At 37.1% G+C, this 12758-nt stretch overlaps 1 protein-coding gene across 19 annotated transcripts in view; it reads right to left on the bottom strand.

Annotated features, from left to right (window-relative positions):
* Positions 1 to 12758, bottom strand: part of PTK2 (protein tyrosine kinase 2) — a 191037-nt gene that overhangs the window by 35194 nt on the left and 143085 nt on the right. For 5 of the 19 annotated variants that reach the window (XM_027713070.2, XM_027713054.2, XM_027713052.2 and 2 more), the window contains 6 exons: positions 11270 to 11353; positions 10086 to 10103; positions 6225 to 6281; positions 4802 to 4822; positions 3635 to 3732; positions 859 to 943 (listed from right to left, as the gene is read on the bottom strand). In XM_027713070.2, coding sequence (XP_027568871.1) covers positions 859 to 943; positions 3635 to 3732; positions 4802 to 4822; positions 6225 to 6281; positions 10086 to 10103; positions 11270 to 11353 — 363 coding nt within the window. The remainder of the gene's footprint in view (positions 1 to 858; positions 944 to 3634; positions 3733 to 4801; positions 4823 to 6224; positions 6282 to 10085; positions 10104 to 11269; positions 11354 to 12758) is intronic. The other 14 variants (XM_027713056.2, XM_027713057.2, XM_027713058.2 and 11 more) reach the window with 5 other exon arrangements.

Raw genomic sequence — 12758 nt, 5'->3', positions numbered from 1 at the left:
GTAAGCAGTGGTTTTTACTGTTCCAACAGATAGAAATGTAGTGGAAAAAATTATAATAATTTAAGAAAAATCTGACATTCAAAAGTAAGAAGCCATTAACTGTGAACACAGATCTTCTGAATAATTAGGAAAAAATCCTTGAATAAAGGAATACTGAATAAAATACACTGTAATATCTGACCATAACCAATTAATTTATTGATATAATACAATACCTTTACAACATTTATAGATACACAATAGCAGAGAATAATAGGCAAAAATTAAGGCCTAAGTCCCATATCTTAATTTGCTTACAAAACCAAACAATAGAGGAATTGCTAACTTGAATATTCTTATAAAAGTTTCCTGTTCCTATTCATCTCAACAAAAAGCCTTCCTCCACATATGAAATGTGCCATTTGTGGGCAATTATTTAGAAAAATGGTTTATTCTTCCATAAATTTTAACTCTGAATTTTCAAAGCAGATCTCTCTTAGACATAACATTTCTAGCAAAAACAACTACCTGACCTTCTAAAGTAATACACGGAAAAAAGTGCTGGTTTTTTTTTAAAAATTCATTAAGAAGGAAATAGAGGATCAGATCTACAACATGCCAAAACTGGCTCTAAAGCCTTAGAGGAGTCAGAAATCACCATTTAATTTGGAGAATCAAGGAACCCACAGACAACCATATACATGGGCAATGCAAGGAAGTAAAGCGCTCTCCTGGCACATACTGCTGGAGAGGAAAAAGTCAGGCTATATATTAATAAAAGCTTTACATTAGCGTCAGAAGTTTCTGGCACACGTGGTCATAGTCTTTGCAGGGAGCAATTAAGAGAAGTGATCCCCAAAGAAGTTATTTAATACTCACAGGCTTCTTGTAAGAATTTTTCTCTAACGCTGTCAGAGGTGCAGTTTTTACACGTTTTGATTGCAACGGCCATGGCTGGATTTTCCTGAAAGACATGATTGAGAAACAACTCTAAGGCAGCCCATCAAAAGCTGTCCTTTAAAATTCCAGCAAGAACTGCTTTGGAGAAAATTACTATTAAATAAAATACCTTTAGCTAAGAAATCACATGATGAAAGCTTCAGCGCCATTATAGTCAAGACACCTTGTGTGCAACATTTACATCTAATGTGTCTTGGAAATATTTAATCTGTTTTAAACCATGTTCATATTGTGCAAAAATTACGACAAAAGGTGGTAAGTTTAACTGAAACCTTTTGTGCTATTGAGGATGGTAAACTCTTGACAATATTTAGCAAAAATACAGGAAACGAGGAGACATATCCTAAAAATATCACTTGGCTTATGCAAGCAAGCAACCTGGAAAGCCAAGTAAAGGAATTTCTGTGGTTCTTGCAGAGGAAAGACTTGCTGCAATTGTGAACCCAAACTACAAAGGAAAGTAAAACAAAGATTTTTATATATTATCTTCACAATCAGTCAGACCAAGGCTTTAAAACCAAGTTAAACAGAACGACGTGTATTCAAAACCAAACAGATTTTCCCATCTAATTGCTCATCTTCTGAATACTGAAAAATGAGAAGTTCTTAGTGGACTGAAAAAGGCTGAAATGTTTTAAAACTAAGCTTCTACATTACATTACACTGGCCATTTTTTAATGGGCAGTTTACAAATGAACCTTTCCTTGAAAGACTACAGGGGTGATGTATGTCCTTAAAACCCAGTTTTTAAGGCCACTGAGAGGTGAAGATTCACAGTTATGTTCTATGTCTGCTCATGACTGCTCTATTTTAAATCTATTAGTAAAGACAAACATTACCAGAATTAGAGTAGTATTTATATTTTGCAGGCTTAAATGCTTATTTTCTAAGTTGCTCACAACATAGATCTTCAAGTTGACTTAGCTGGAAAATATTGATTAAATCCTCTTCTCATACATAAAATGCCCATAAACTGACTGAAAAACTGGTGGTAAATCATGATTTTATTCCCTTATGAAATCAGGATTGAACAATCAGCCCTGGATGCCTGACAGACCCATCCCTCTCCTGGTTACACATCAAGTTTTTGAAACATCTCATAACCAACAGGAGCATCAAAAGGAAGAGTTTCAGTGTCTGCAACCATCAGAGAACCCCAGACACTTTGCACAATGAACACAGTAAAAAGCCTGATATCAGGGTTTTGCTGATATTTTGGTTTTGGATAAGGAGACAAACCAGTGAGGATGTATCAGACTGGCCACAGTTTGTTTCCTGAGCAGCAAACCCTATTTTAAATGACACTTTGGCATTAACTCCACAGTTAATGAGCCTTTAAATCAGTCTTACTGGCATGGCTTACACAATCCTGTATGTATACACCCATTTTCCACCCAGTATCCTACAAATACAGGCTGGCTGGGATACTTCAGGAACACCCAGGAGAAAGCAGCATTCCAGAAAAGGTGGATGCTGTACAGTCACCAGAATAAGAACTTTACAAGTGCAGTGAAAGGGATAAAAGGAATTTTGGAGATTCAAATCTGAGCTAGCAGAACAAGAGGCAAGAAATCTCCCCTGTATTTTTGCACACAAGCCAAACACATATATGGAAACACTGTCATGTTATTGGAACTAATCTTTTGTCTATTGTAAGATTTCTTCCCAGAGTGTAAGTTACACTCTGTGACCAGAACATTAAAATTTAATAACATCAACTTTCTGTTTCCCCTTCACATATTCCAATGTCTTAAATGTAGTAAAATTTTACCAATAAAAGTAATCAGCTGGTTGCTGTTTAAAAATACCATAGTAGTCACAGGATGCCTGAGTAAAACCTGCTTTCTAATTCACAAAAAAAATGGAGACAAGCCAGCATTTAAAAAAAAAAACCAGAAGGGTCTTTAATTGGTTTTACAGAGCTCTAGATTTATCCACCATGCCCCAAGTGCAGTGAAACATCACTCCTCAGTACTCCTGTTAACTTGGACAGAATTAAATAAAAAATAAGAATCTCCCTCGAAGCAAAGTGTATCAGATTTGCTTTTTAAGTGAAGGTACCAGAACAGACTTCAAACTTTTCTGAAATAGATAAAATTTATCCTTGTTTACTTAAACATTAACCCACTAAGCCTTGGATCCTAACCAATCAGCTGTTCTTTGGAAATAGTGTTTCTGAAGTCAGAATTAGATTATTGTCCACATGAATTCTTGTATCATCTATCAAAAATCCCACTTTTTTTTCTGATATGAAATAAATCTTCATTTTACACTTGCAGAGTTACTTTATTATAAGCTTGAAATTGGTTGAAATTAACTCATTTTTGCAGCCTTCTCTTGCCTTTTTTCCACAAAACTTCATTTTGATCTATTTAATTAGCAGTCTTAGCCTTTGTGGCTGCAGCCTAGTAAAACACATAAACACCAGCCTAAATTACACAAGTGCTGAGGTTTCACTGACGTGACTCTTGTGTGTTGGTGTTTTGATGGATCAGTGTCCAAGCATTTTGTATCTTTCAGGAAAAAGTAGTAACTTTATTAAGCTTCTCTGTGAGAGATCCATTGAGATGGTCAGTGGAGCAAATTTTTATTGGTTCTGGAAGAGTCAAACCAAGGCCTCTAAGGAATACACTTGTTTTTTTTTAAATAGAAAAGCTTTATTGTTTGTTTGTTTTTATTTTAGAAGGAGGCTTACCGGGCTCATGTAAACTCCTTGGTGCACATCTCCAAACTGTCCTTCCCCAATGCAGCGCCCCAGCTCAATTCTCTCCCTTTGAATTTCATAATCTCTGGCTACAAGAATATAATGCACTTCAAATATTAAGTTTTTCTGATGAAGGGCAAGAGAAATAATCCACAAGACACAAAACTCAAAAGTAAGTCACTCAATGTCTCACATATGAATAGCTAAGATTAACGTTTGCAGCACACCAACCTATGCAGATGCTGCACACACACACAGTGGAGACCTCTTAAACCTCTGAAACAAATGTTTGAACCAAGGCAATGGGAAAGGAATTGTGAAATCTGAACTGCTAAATTGGCTACTGTGCACTGATTCAAGTGCAATAAACATAATTGAATCCTTCTTAATTACAGCTGGCGAAAGACAAAGCAAACAGCTTAGGGCCACGCCAGTGTTAAATACAGCCTGATTTTTAGACACATCCCTCTGGATGGTTAAGAGAACTCCACTATGTGGTATTTTAGGTTTTGGAACCATCAAAAGAGCCCAGAGAATTTTTAAAGAGGTAACTGCAAGAAAAAAAATACAGAAGCGAGAGCATGGCAAAAAAGGATAAAATGGAAGAGCAAAATTTGGAGTGCACTACACCTCTGTCAGTGTGTAACTGAAGCAAAATTGAGATGTCTCGTGGACTTATGCAATTTTGTTCATGTTATGGTTTAACAGGCTGAGAATATTGCTGATAAAAATGGCTCAGTACTTCAGCAAAACATTTAATCAATTGCAATTGAATGACTTCATTTGCAATTTAATTTCTCGCAGACATGGAAAAATATTTCAGGAATAGCAGAAAAGCACATACACTATATGTTTTCACCTTTACTTGTGTTATTCAGAGAAAAAAATATAACCAACCAGCTTAGAACTTTATAACCTTGATTTGAACATCGTTCACACTACAGAAATTATGTCATCTAGAGCTGGATAACAAGGTGATAAATGCCTTTTCCATCTCTTTTTTTTTAAGTACTGCATTTTCCTCTTTAAAATCCCAAAGCTAACTGGTTTAACTATAAATAAATAATGTTTATTAAATGAAAGTGAATAGTAAACTTAAAAATTCCACATCATTCCAAACTGCAAGCATACAGGGATGGGTAAAGGGTCTCCTGTTACCTTCATCTATTCCATAGCTTTCTGCAGTGCAATTAAGAGAAAAATCAAATGCTTACTTAGAGCTTCTTAAAAATCAAGACAAGGACAAACATTTTTTTAACATTTTTTCTGAAATATGAAGAAATATACTGATGCAATTTTAAGTTTACATTAGCAAAAGTCACAGGTGTGTTCTTGTCATCTTTACTGGCTCAGTCCTTTGGGAGCTGAACATCTGAGTCCCCTTCAATCCAGCAAAGCACTTAATGAATTTCCCTCCACAGCCCACCTCATGGGTTTTGGATTGAAGTCATCCTTAAGTGTTCAGCACCATCCAGGGCTGGGCCCACAAGTAATTACTTCCATGAGAATTTAAATAAAAAGATTAAGGGGGAAAAAAATAAATTACACAAAGTTAATCTGTTAATAAAAAATAAAGGATATAATTTATCACAGTATGTTTTGATCCTGCAATCATGTGAACAGAATCACATAGTGACTTACTGCAAGACATTCAAAACACACTGTTTATTTCTGGAAAACATATATTCTTGCTTTTCAAATACTGACGCTCAAAAATATACGTTTTGCCAAACATATATTCTTGCTTTTCAAATATTTTCCACAGTAGTGGAAACGATGTTGTAAACACTGAGGTGATCGTGAAACACTCCTGCCACATGGGGGGAGTGGGAAACTCAGAAAACTACACATACATTCAAGGCTGTTCAGCAGAACATGGCACCAGTTTAGCACCACCCTCCCCTCTTGCATTAACCAAAACTCATGTTTTTGCAGGATTGTGTATCAAAAGGTTGTCTGCTTCTGGAGAAATCCTGGGTTGCCAAAATGCAACTGGAATTCTGCAGACACAACTTCTAAAATCGAAATATTGGACTTTGCTGTTGAATGAAAGAGCCTTGATTTCAGATTATATTATAATTCAAACAGGCCATTAAGACAAAAATCCTTGTGGTGGCTACAGCATCACTGTTTTTACTTCAAAGATGAAGACTCAGTAGAACTTTGAATTTTTATTTTTGTTCCTGAAGCCTTTCATCTTTAACAAAATTGCATGTGGCTCAGTTGAGATTTCCTCTCTCATGGAACTGGAGAGCAGCAGGTCTGTCACAGAGCAAGGTGAGATACAGTTAGACAGCAATACACAAAGCTTTCCAAACTGTATGCTCTTATCACAGAGATCTTATCCAGTCTTTAAGCTCAGCATCACAATCAAAAAAAAATACATTTTGAGACATAAAGAGAATTTCACTGACAGCAGCAAAACAGAATTTGGTTTTATTTGATTTAAAACCTGAACTTGAAAATCACTGACTCTGTGAGTTTTCACAAGATCATAACGAACATTTTCTCTGCACACATATTATTTAAGGCTGAAATATTTTTTGGATAGAAAAGTTCCCAAGTTAACCACTGCACTTACTTGATGGCATTGTATAAGTGTCTTCCTCATCTATAATCTCTGCATAGTCATCAGTCTCTGCAAAGGGAGGAATTGAAGAGTTTCGGGAAAAGCAGATGAAAACAATTCTCCAGAACAACATCTCCAATTTATCAAAACTCGTATGTCACAACCCCCAAGTTCAGCATTGCTGAGACACGTTTACAGAAGCATGAATAAAACTTGCTCATGCATAAATCATGGTATGAGAATGACCTCAGTGCCAATTACATTACGTCACATAGATGCATTCAACAAGGAAGATTCGTTTGTATTCAAAATTCGAGTTCTGTAACTAAAACCCATCTAAATTGCTGGCTTAAAATCTTTTTAACAGCGAATTCCATTGCAGTAAGGAAAAAACATTATTAATAGATTAAATTGCTTCAATTAAAAACCTTCAATAAAGCATGAAAAACAGTCCGCTAGCTTTTTATGTCAAACAGGCATAAGACACTAATGATGTTCCAGGGCAGCATCCACCTTCTGTCAGTGTGACCAGGTGAGTTATTTACCACAGAGTCTTCTAGAGCACAAAGACCTTTTAAGCCACACTCTCACCTTACATCCATTTTTCTTGCATTAGTCTCAATTTTCCTTAATTAGTGGAAATTCACCACTAGTTTTGCTGTCAAGAGTCAAGATCTCAGGGATGGGGTTTGAAAACAACTTCCCAAAATTTTTCAGAAAAATGAGAGAGCCTTTCGTCCTCTGTTTAAAACTTACAACTTTTACATCATCTGTTCTCAAAATGGTTTAAATGGTGTCAAGTCATATCAGAAGGTCCTTCTCTTGCTCTAAAGAACTTCCAGTGTGTGCAGATCATCTCCTGAAGGTCAGATAAATTCCTCCAGGGGTTACAAAGCCAGTCCACAACAGTAGGATAATTTTTTACTTCAAGGCTGTTAAAATATACTCACCAACTTGAAATTTATAGAGAAGTTCTCGAAACTGAATAATTTCAAACCCAGTGGGCAGTTTTTGTCGTTGATCACACACTGGAAAGCCCCTGAAAGCCATGATTTACTTCCCCTTTTCCCCCATCTGCCCTGGAGCATATGAATATCCCTACACCTCCCCTGGCATGATTTCCAGAGCGATGGTTTCTGGCTGGTGAATGGGACAAAGCCACAGTGAGAGTGGGAAGAAGGATGGGATGATCCCTTTTGGCAGCAGCCCCCAGTTCAACCAGCGTAAGCCAACTCTGAAACCAGAGCAAGGCTCATCAATATTATACACACAGATAAACCAGAGGCTTAGTTTTCAGACAAACCCAATATTCAGCAATTAGGAAACTACAGGTTGCCTATAAACCTTGGAGTTCAACACACTTTAGGGAGTAAATGCAGTTTATGTAGTTTTATGATCCCAGCTTCTTACTACTTAAATAGAATTAAAGCTATTTTTCTTTTGAACTCCTCTAGGAATATACCAGGTCTTGTAAAAACAGAATCAGGAAATCCTATGTAATTAGAATTTTTGCTAGGCAATTTCAGTTTAGGACGACACTGTGAAACAGAGTTACCTAATGAAAATTCAATTAATTATGAAGACAGTGCACAATTCTGAACAGGCAACACACTCCAGAGGCACTTATCTCTTTCTTGGTATTTTTTTCCTCCCTTACATTATAAACTAAGGTTTTTGCAGAAAATAAGCCTCAGTTTAATCTAAAAAATGAGCATCTGTTTGAAAGGAATCAGTTGTGTGACACCAATGTGATGAGGCTAAATCACTTTGTTTCCTTCTAACATCGTGGCACGGTGTTTTTTAACTTTCATGGAGGATACCAGAAATTTATTAATCTATGTAAAAAATAGGTTGGATGAAAGACATTATAAACATATTTGAGAAAAATTTTAAAAGTCTGGAAACAAGAAGTGAAGCCACTTAAAAAATCCCATAACCTACTTGTCACAGTAGGTTATGGAACAGAGCTTACAAAATGTGATCAATGACATGGCTTGTTCATCACTCTACTTTAAATTAATGAGTTAATTTATACTAAAAGCAATCTCAGAACAGCACAGAGACCTTTACAGGGTTTTGATCCATTGCTCAAAACCATCACGAAACTAAAAGAGTCTTCACAGTCAACCCAAATAAATTAAATGTATGCAATTAACTACACAAATATTTCTTGTTACACATTTAACGCTCTGGAGAGGAATATATAATAATAATTCAGAAAATAATTCATATATATATATATCTATATATCTGTCATTGTTTCTGGGAATCAGAGGAAAATTCAATCAAGGCATTAACACTGATGTGCTCAAAGTGTTTTGCAATAAGGACAACTGACCTCCCTCACGTACAGGCTCGACCCCACAGTTAGTCACAGCCTGTGAGACTGTTACCAGCTCTGCTCAGACCAGAGCTGTGTTTGCTAAGGGATATTCCAGAACCTACATGGGGCCTAAAGCACAAGTGAGCCAGGCAAGGCTCTGCAGGCTGCTCCACAAAGGAGAATGTGTCAGAGCACTTGCAAGAGCTGAACACTCACAACAAAGCAGCGATTCCAGATGTCTTTGAGGTCTTGGTAAGTCTAGAAAAACTCAGATTTAACAACACTGCTGCTCTCTCGTACATTTTAAACCCAGCACTGAACCTTTTCACTTGTTTTCAACCCCAAATTCTTGGAGATGGAAAAACGAACAGGTCGCTTTTGGACAAAGGCAGTGGTGGTCACACATGTGAATGAGCCAGTTTGAGCTTTACTAAATCTGAATGCATTTATTAAACAGTAGGAAAAATCATCCTAGGATATTAAATCCACAATAGTTAATCCATGATCTTAACACCTGTTTGAACTTTTCATGATTTTTCCCATTTATCAGAGCTTGTAATTTATAAAAGATGACAAGCTCCAATAAAAAGCTACCTAGGGTCAGTATCTGAAATATAATTTATGACAGAAAAGGTATCCTTTTAATGTTTAAGAAAAGAAAGAAAATTGGGGTGGTATCTTTAGTTTATATCTTAAGGAGAGCAAGGAGATGAAAAATTATACACTCCCTTTACATTTTAGTGGAAGGACAGTCACAAGACATGATTTCTATTTCCTCTGATCACCTTTCTTTGCATGCTGCTTTTATGCCCTTTTAGTATCTCCTACTCAGAAGAATAAAGATACATACACTATCAGTGCCAGCAGTTTGATTTTTTTCCCCCAACATCAGATGGAATCCTTTAGAAAAATAGCTAAAAAAATCTCTTTTAAAAAACCAAAACCCAACTTGTTTTCAGAGGAAAAAAGACTGATGAAGTCTGCAGAAGTTAAATATTTTGTAATGAGTTTCAAAGTTTTGTAAAGAAAACCCAAAACATTAAAATCTGTCTTTAAAATTAGCGGTTTGAGTAGCTGAAGCTTGATTAATACTCATGTCTCCAATCTGCATTAATCTATCGTGTACAGCTTCTTTTCATGCAAGGAGCATTTTGATGCCTTTAAAGCTTTACCTAGTAGACTCATTTCTCAGGTGCTGATCTCACTCACTGACCAAATTGATTGTGATATAACCATTTCAATCAAACTGGACACTCTTGCAAACCTCTAAACCTTCTCTGCATCATGCCACGAGTCTGAATGCAAACACATGCAGCCCCACATCCCCGTGTGTTTGACATAGTTTGTCCTTTTTCAACTCCAGCTTAGCAGAAAGCGTTAGTTGGCACAGCCTGTAAAGTACAATATATATCAGCTAATATCCAAAGCAGACTGCTTTTTAACACTAAAAAACTGCATAAAACGTATTACTGAAATGTGCATTAAGTGGTACATGGATATAAGAGTTGCATATTGCACGTTAGTAACACACAGACTAGAAAACGTATTACCGTCCCCACTAATTTCATCTGCAGATCCAGGTGGCATGCAAGGAGAGAGAAAAACAGAGGGGGAGAGAGAGGGGACAGAGAAGGGGGAGGGGAAAATATACTATTAAATTCATGAGTAATCCAAAAGTATTCAGACTGTAGTTATCTTATATACCTGACTCAAGAGAAACCAGAAAAGTAGCAGAATTTAAGACTTCTCACCTAAAACCCAAGGGACAAAGATATGCTCTAAGAAGCTCGTATGATGAAACAGAGTTAATGACTTTCAAACACAAATGTACACAGGAATTAAATTTGGGAGTGGAACTAGTTATTTTAATGCACTGATAAGAAAAGTCAGTTTTTGGTTTTATTCAGTACTTCCAAACAGGTCTACAGCCAGAGGAGTTGGTTCAACTTGACTCTGCACATACACTGAGGATTTTGGATAAGCAGAGTTGACGTTGACCCTTTCAGAGCAAGTGCACTCCTGTCACTCCTGTGCTATCATCAAGACATGACTAAGAAATGGAACCATCTAAGTATCAATCACACAGAGCAGTATTACAATTGCAGTCGTACAAAGTTGGAATTTAAACAAGTGGCAAAGGGAGCGACTCTACAGGGGAGAGGCTCAAAGGAGCACCGGATTCCGCGTGTACTGTAGCAACCCTACTGCACACCAACACCCACAGCACAAGCTAAGGCACTTTACACAGTATTTATAAATAAAAGGTAATTCTTCTTACCCCTAACAAAGCCAAACCGGTCCAGTCCAAGTGCTGAACCAGCACGCAGCCAAAAGCATCGCTGTTTTCAGTGTTTAATTCAAAGTGATCTCAGCCGATGCTTATTGTTGCTGTTCTATTTCATTCATACGCATGCTGCATCAGGGGTCCAAGAATGAAGTCAAAATATAGTAACAAAAAACCCATGGCAGACAGGGGCTGCATAACTACACAAATAAAATCATTAATATGTTTGTCATTGTAGCGTGTGATGCTTGAAAAGAAGCCCCCCATAAAAACGGGGGCCAGCAAGCTGGTGACGCTGCATGAAAATCCAATTCAACAGGAGGAAAAGCAAATGAAGTTATTCTTGGAACTCTGTTTACCTGAGGCTAAAGTAGTTTACAAACAGTAACTGAGTTAGTATATTCAGCTTTTGGGTTAATAAGGCAGCCTAGACAAAGAGCAGAGCAGTACCCTTGGGCGGCGACTCATGGGCACAGAAGACGAAAGGCAGAAAGCGTCTAGCTTTCTTTACTTTATGCTGACAGTGATTGACTCCTTTACAAAGAGGCAAGAAAAGGAAAGAGAAAAAAAAGAAACAGAAACAAATTATTTGGAAATAAAAGAAAAGAGACTGAAGAGAACATCTACAATGAACGAACATAAAAGTAAAGGTTTACATTACAATTCTCTATACAAAACCGGGTATAGAATGTTGTTGAAACTCTGAAGAATATTTGATATTTTCCTTCAAATTCCTTTCTACAGTAATTCTTATTTCAATTTTTAAAAATGAGACTAGAATCTATTAATATAAAGCCAGTTTTTGCCAATCATATACACCATTCATTAACAACACAAAGAACGTTGTCTATCCCAGAAGTCCAACCCGCTTTTCCAAGTTCCCCATCTAAGTTCTACCAGACTGTGCTACAGCTAGATTCCAATTGAAGGGGCAGTCACCAGACTTAAACATGTATGTATTGACTGTCTGAACCCTTGAAACAACACAAAACAAATATTTCACAGAGCAGGGTTACATAAGAAAGGAAGAACACAGTTTCTCTATCTCCAAATATAGAGCATTGATATATTGTATGATCTGAAATCTGCCACTAGAGTCTTATCCCTAGTGCAGACCTGTCTTACCAATGGATATTCCAGCTCTCCAAGGATCTCTGGGTGAACACCCCATGACACCGTCCTCAATGTCCCCCTTCCCAGTCACCCTACTGCATTTAATTATAGCAAAGTACTTCTCAGGAGGAGAGAGATTTTGGAGTAGAAGAAAATACAAAGAAGCCACGACTGATTTCAGAAGGTGAGAAAGAAGGACACAAGATGACACTCAGCACCTCCAGATACCTGCTCCTTTTATTTCTCTTGTTACCTGTTTGCTCCTCTCTGCTTTCCTTTTTTTCCTTTCTCCTCTATCTCAGAAATGTGAGAGGTCGTTTAAAAAGCCAATCAAACAAAAAACCCAGCATCTTGCTGCTGGTAGCTCTTCACAGCCAAAACTCAAGAGTGAGGTCCAGCCACCTTGAGTTCTACAGGCTGGGTGTCCAGGTGTTAAAAGAGAAGCCGAGTCCTAAGGCAGCAGCGTGCTGGGACAGCTCCTGGCCAGTGGTGTGAGGAGTGGAGGAAGTGTGGGAAAGGAGAACTACACACTAATAAAAGTAACTTCAACAAACAACGAAAACTACCATCTTAAAAACTGCTAGGTGACTGAAAATCATCAACTGTGAAAATGTACTTCATTGAAAATCACGGAACACTAATCAGATTGAATGCTAAAAACTAAAACAGGGCAAAATTCTTGACTAAGTGTATCAGTATTTCCATGTATCCCACACTACTGCAATCCAAAGTGACTTCTCTCCCTAACATCACCTGATGCAATTTTCAGCGCTGTCATTCTAACACAAACCTCAGGTAACATTCCTAAAAAACTTCAGACATACTA

This window comes from Pipra filicauda, unplaced genomic scaffold (genome assembly GCF_003945595.2).
Source record: "Pipra filicauda isolate LSUMZ 115617 unplaced genomic scaffold, ASM394559v2 scaffold251_size2273266_pilon, whole genome shotgun sequence".
NCBI classification, from domain to species: Eukaryota; Metazoa; Chordata; class Aves; order Passeriformes; family Pipridae; genus Pipra; species Pipra filicauda.
The sequence above is the reverse complement of the archived record's forward strand: the minus strand, read 5'-3'. Positions and strand labels throughout refer to the sequence as shown.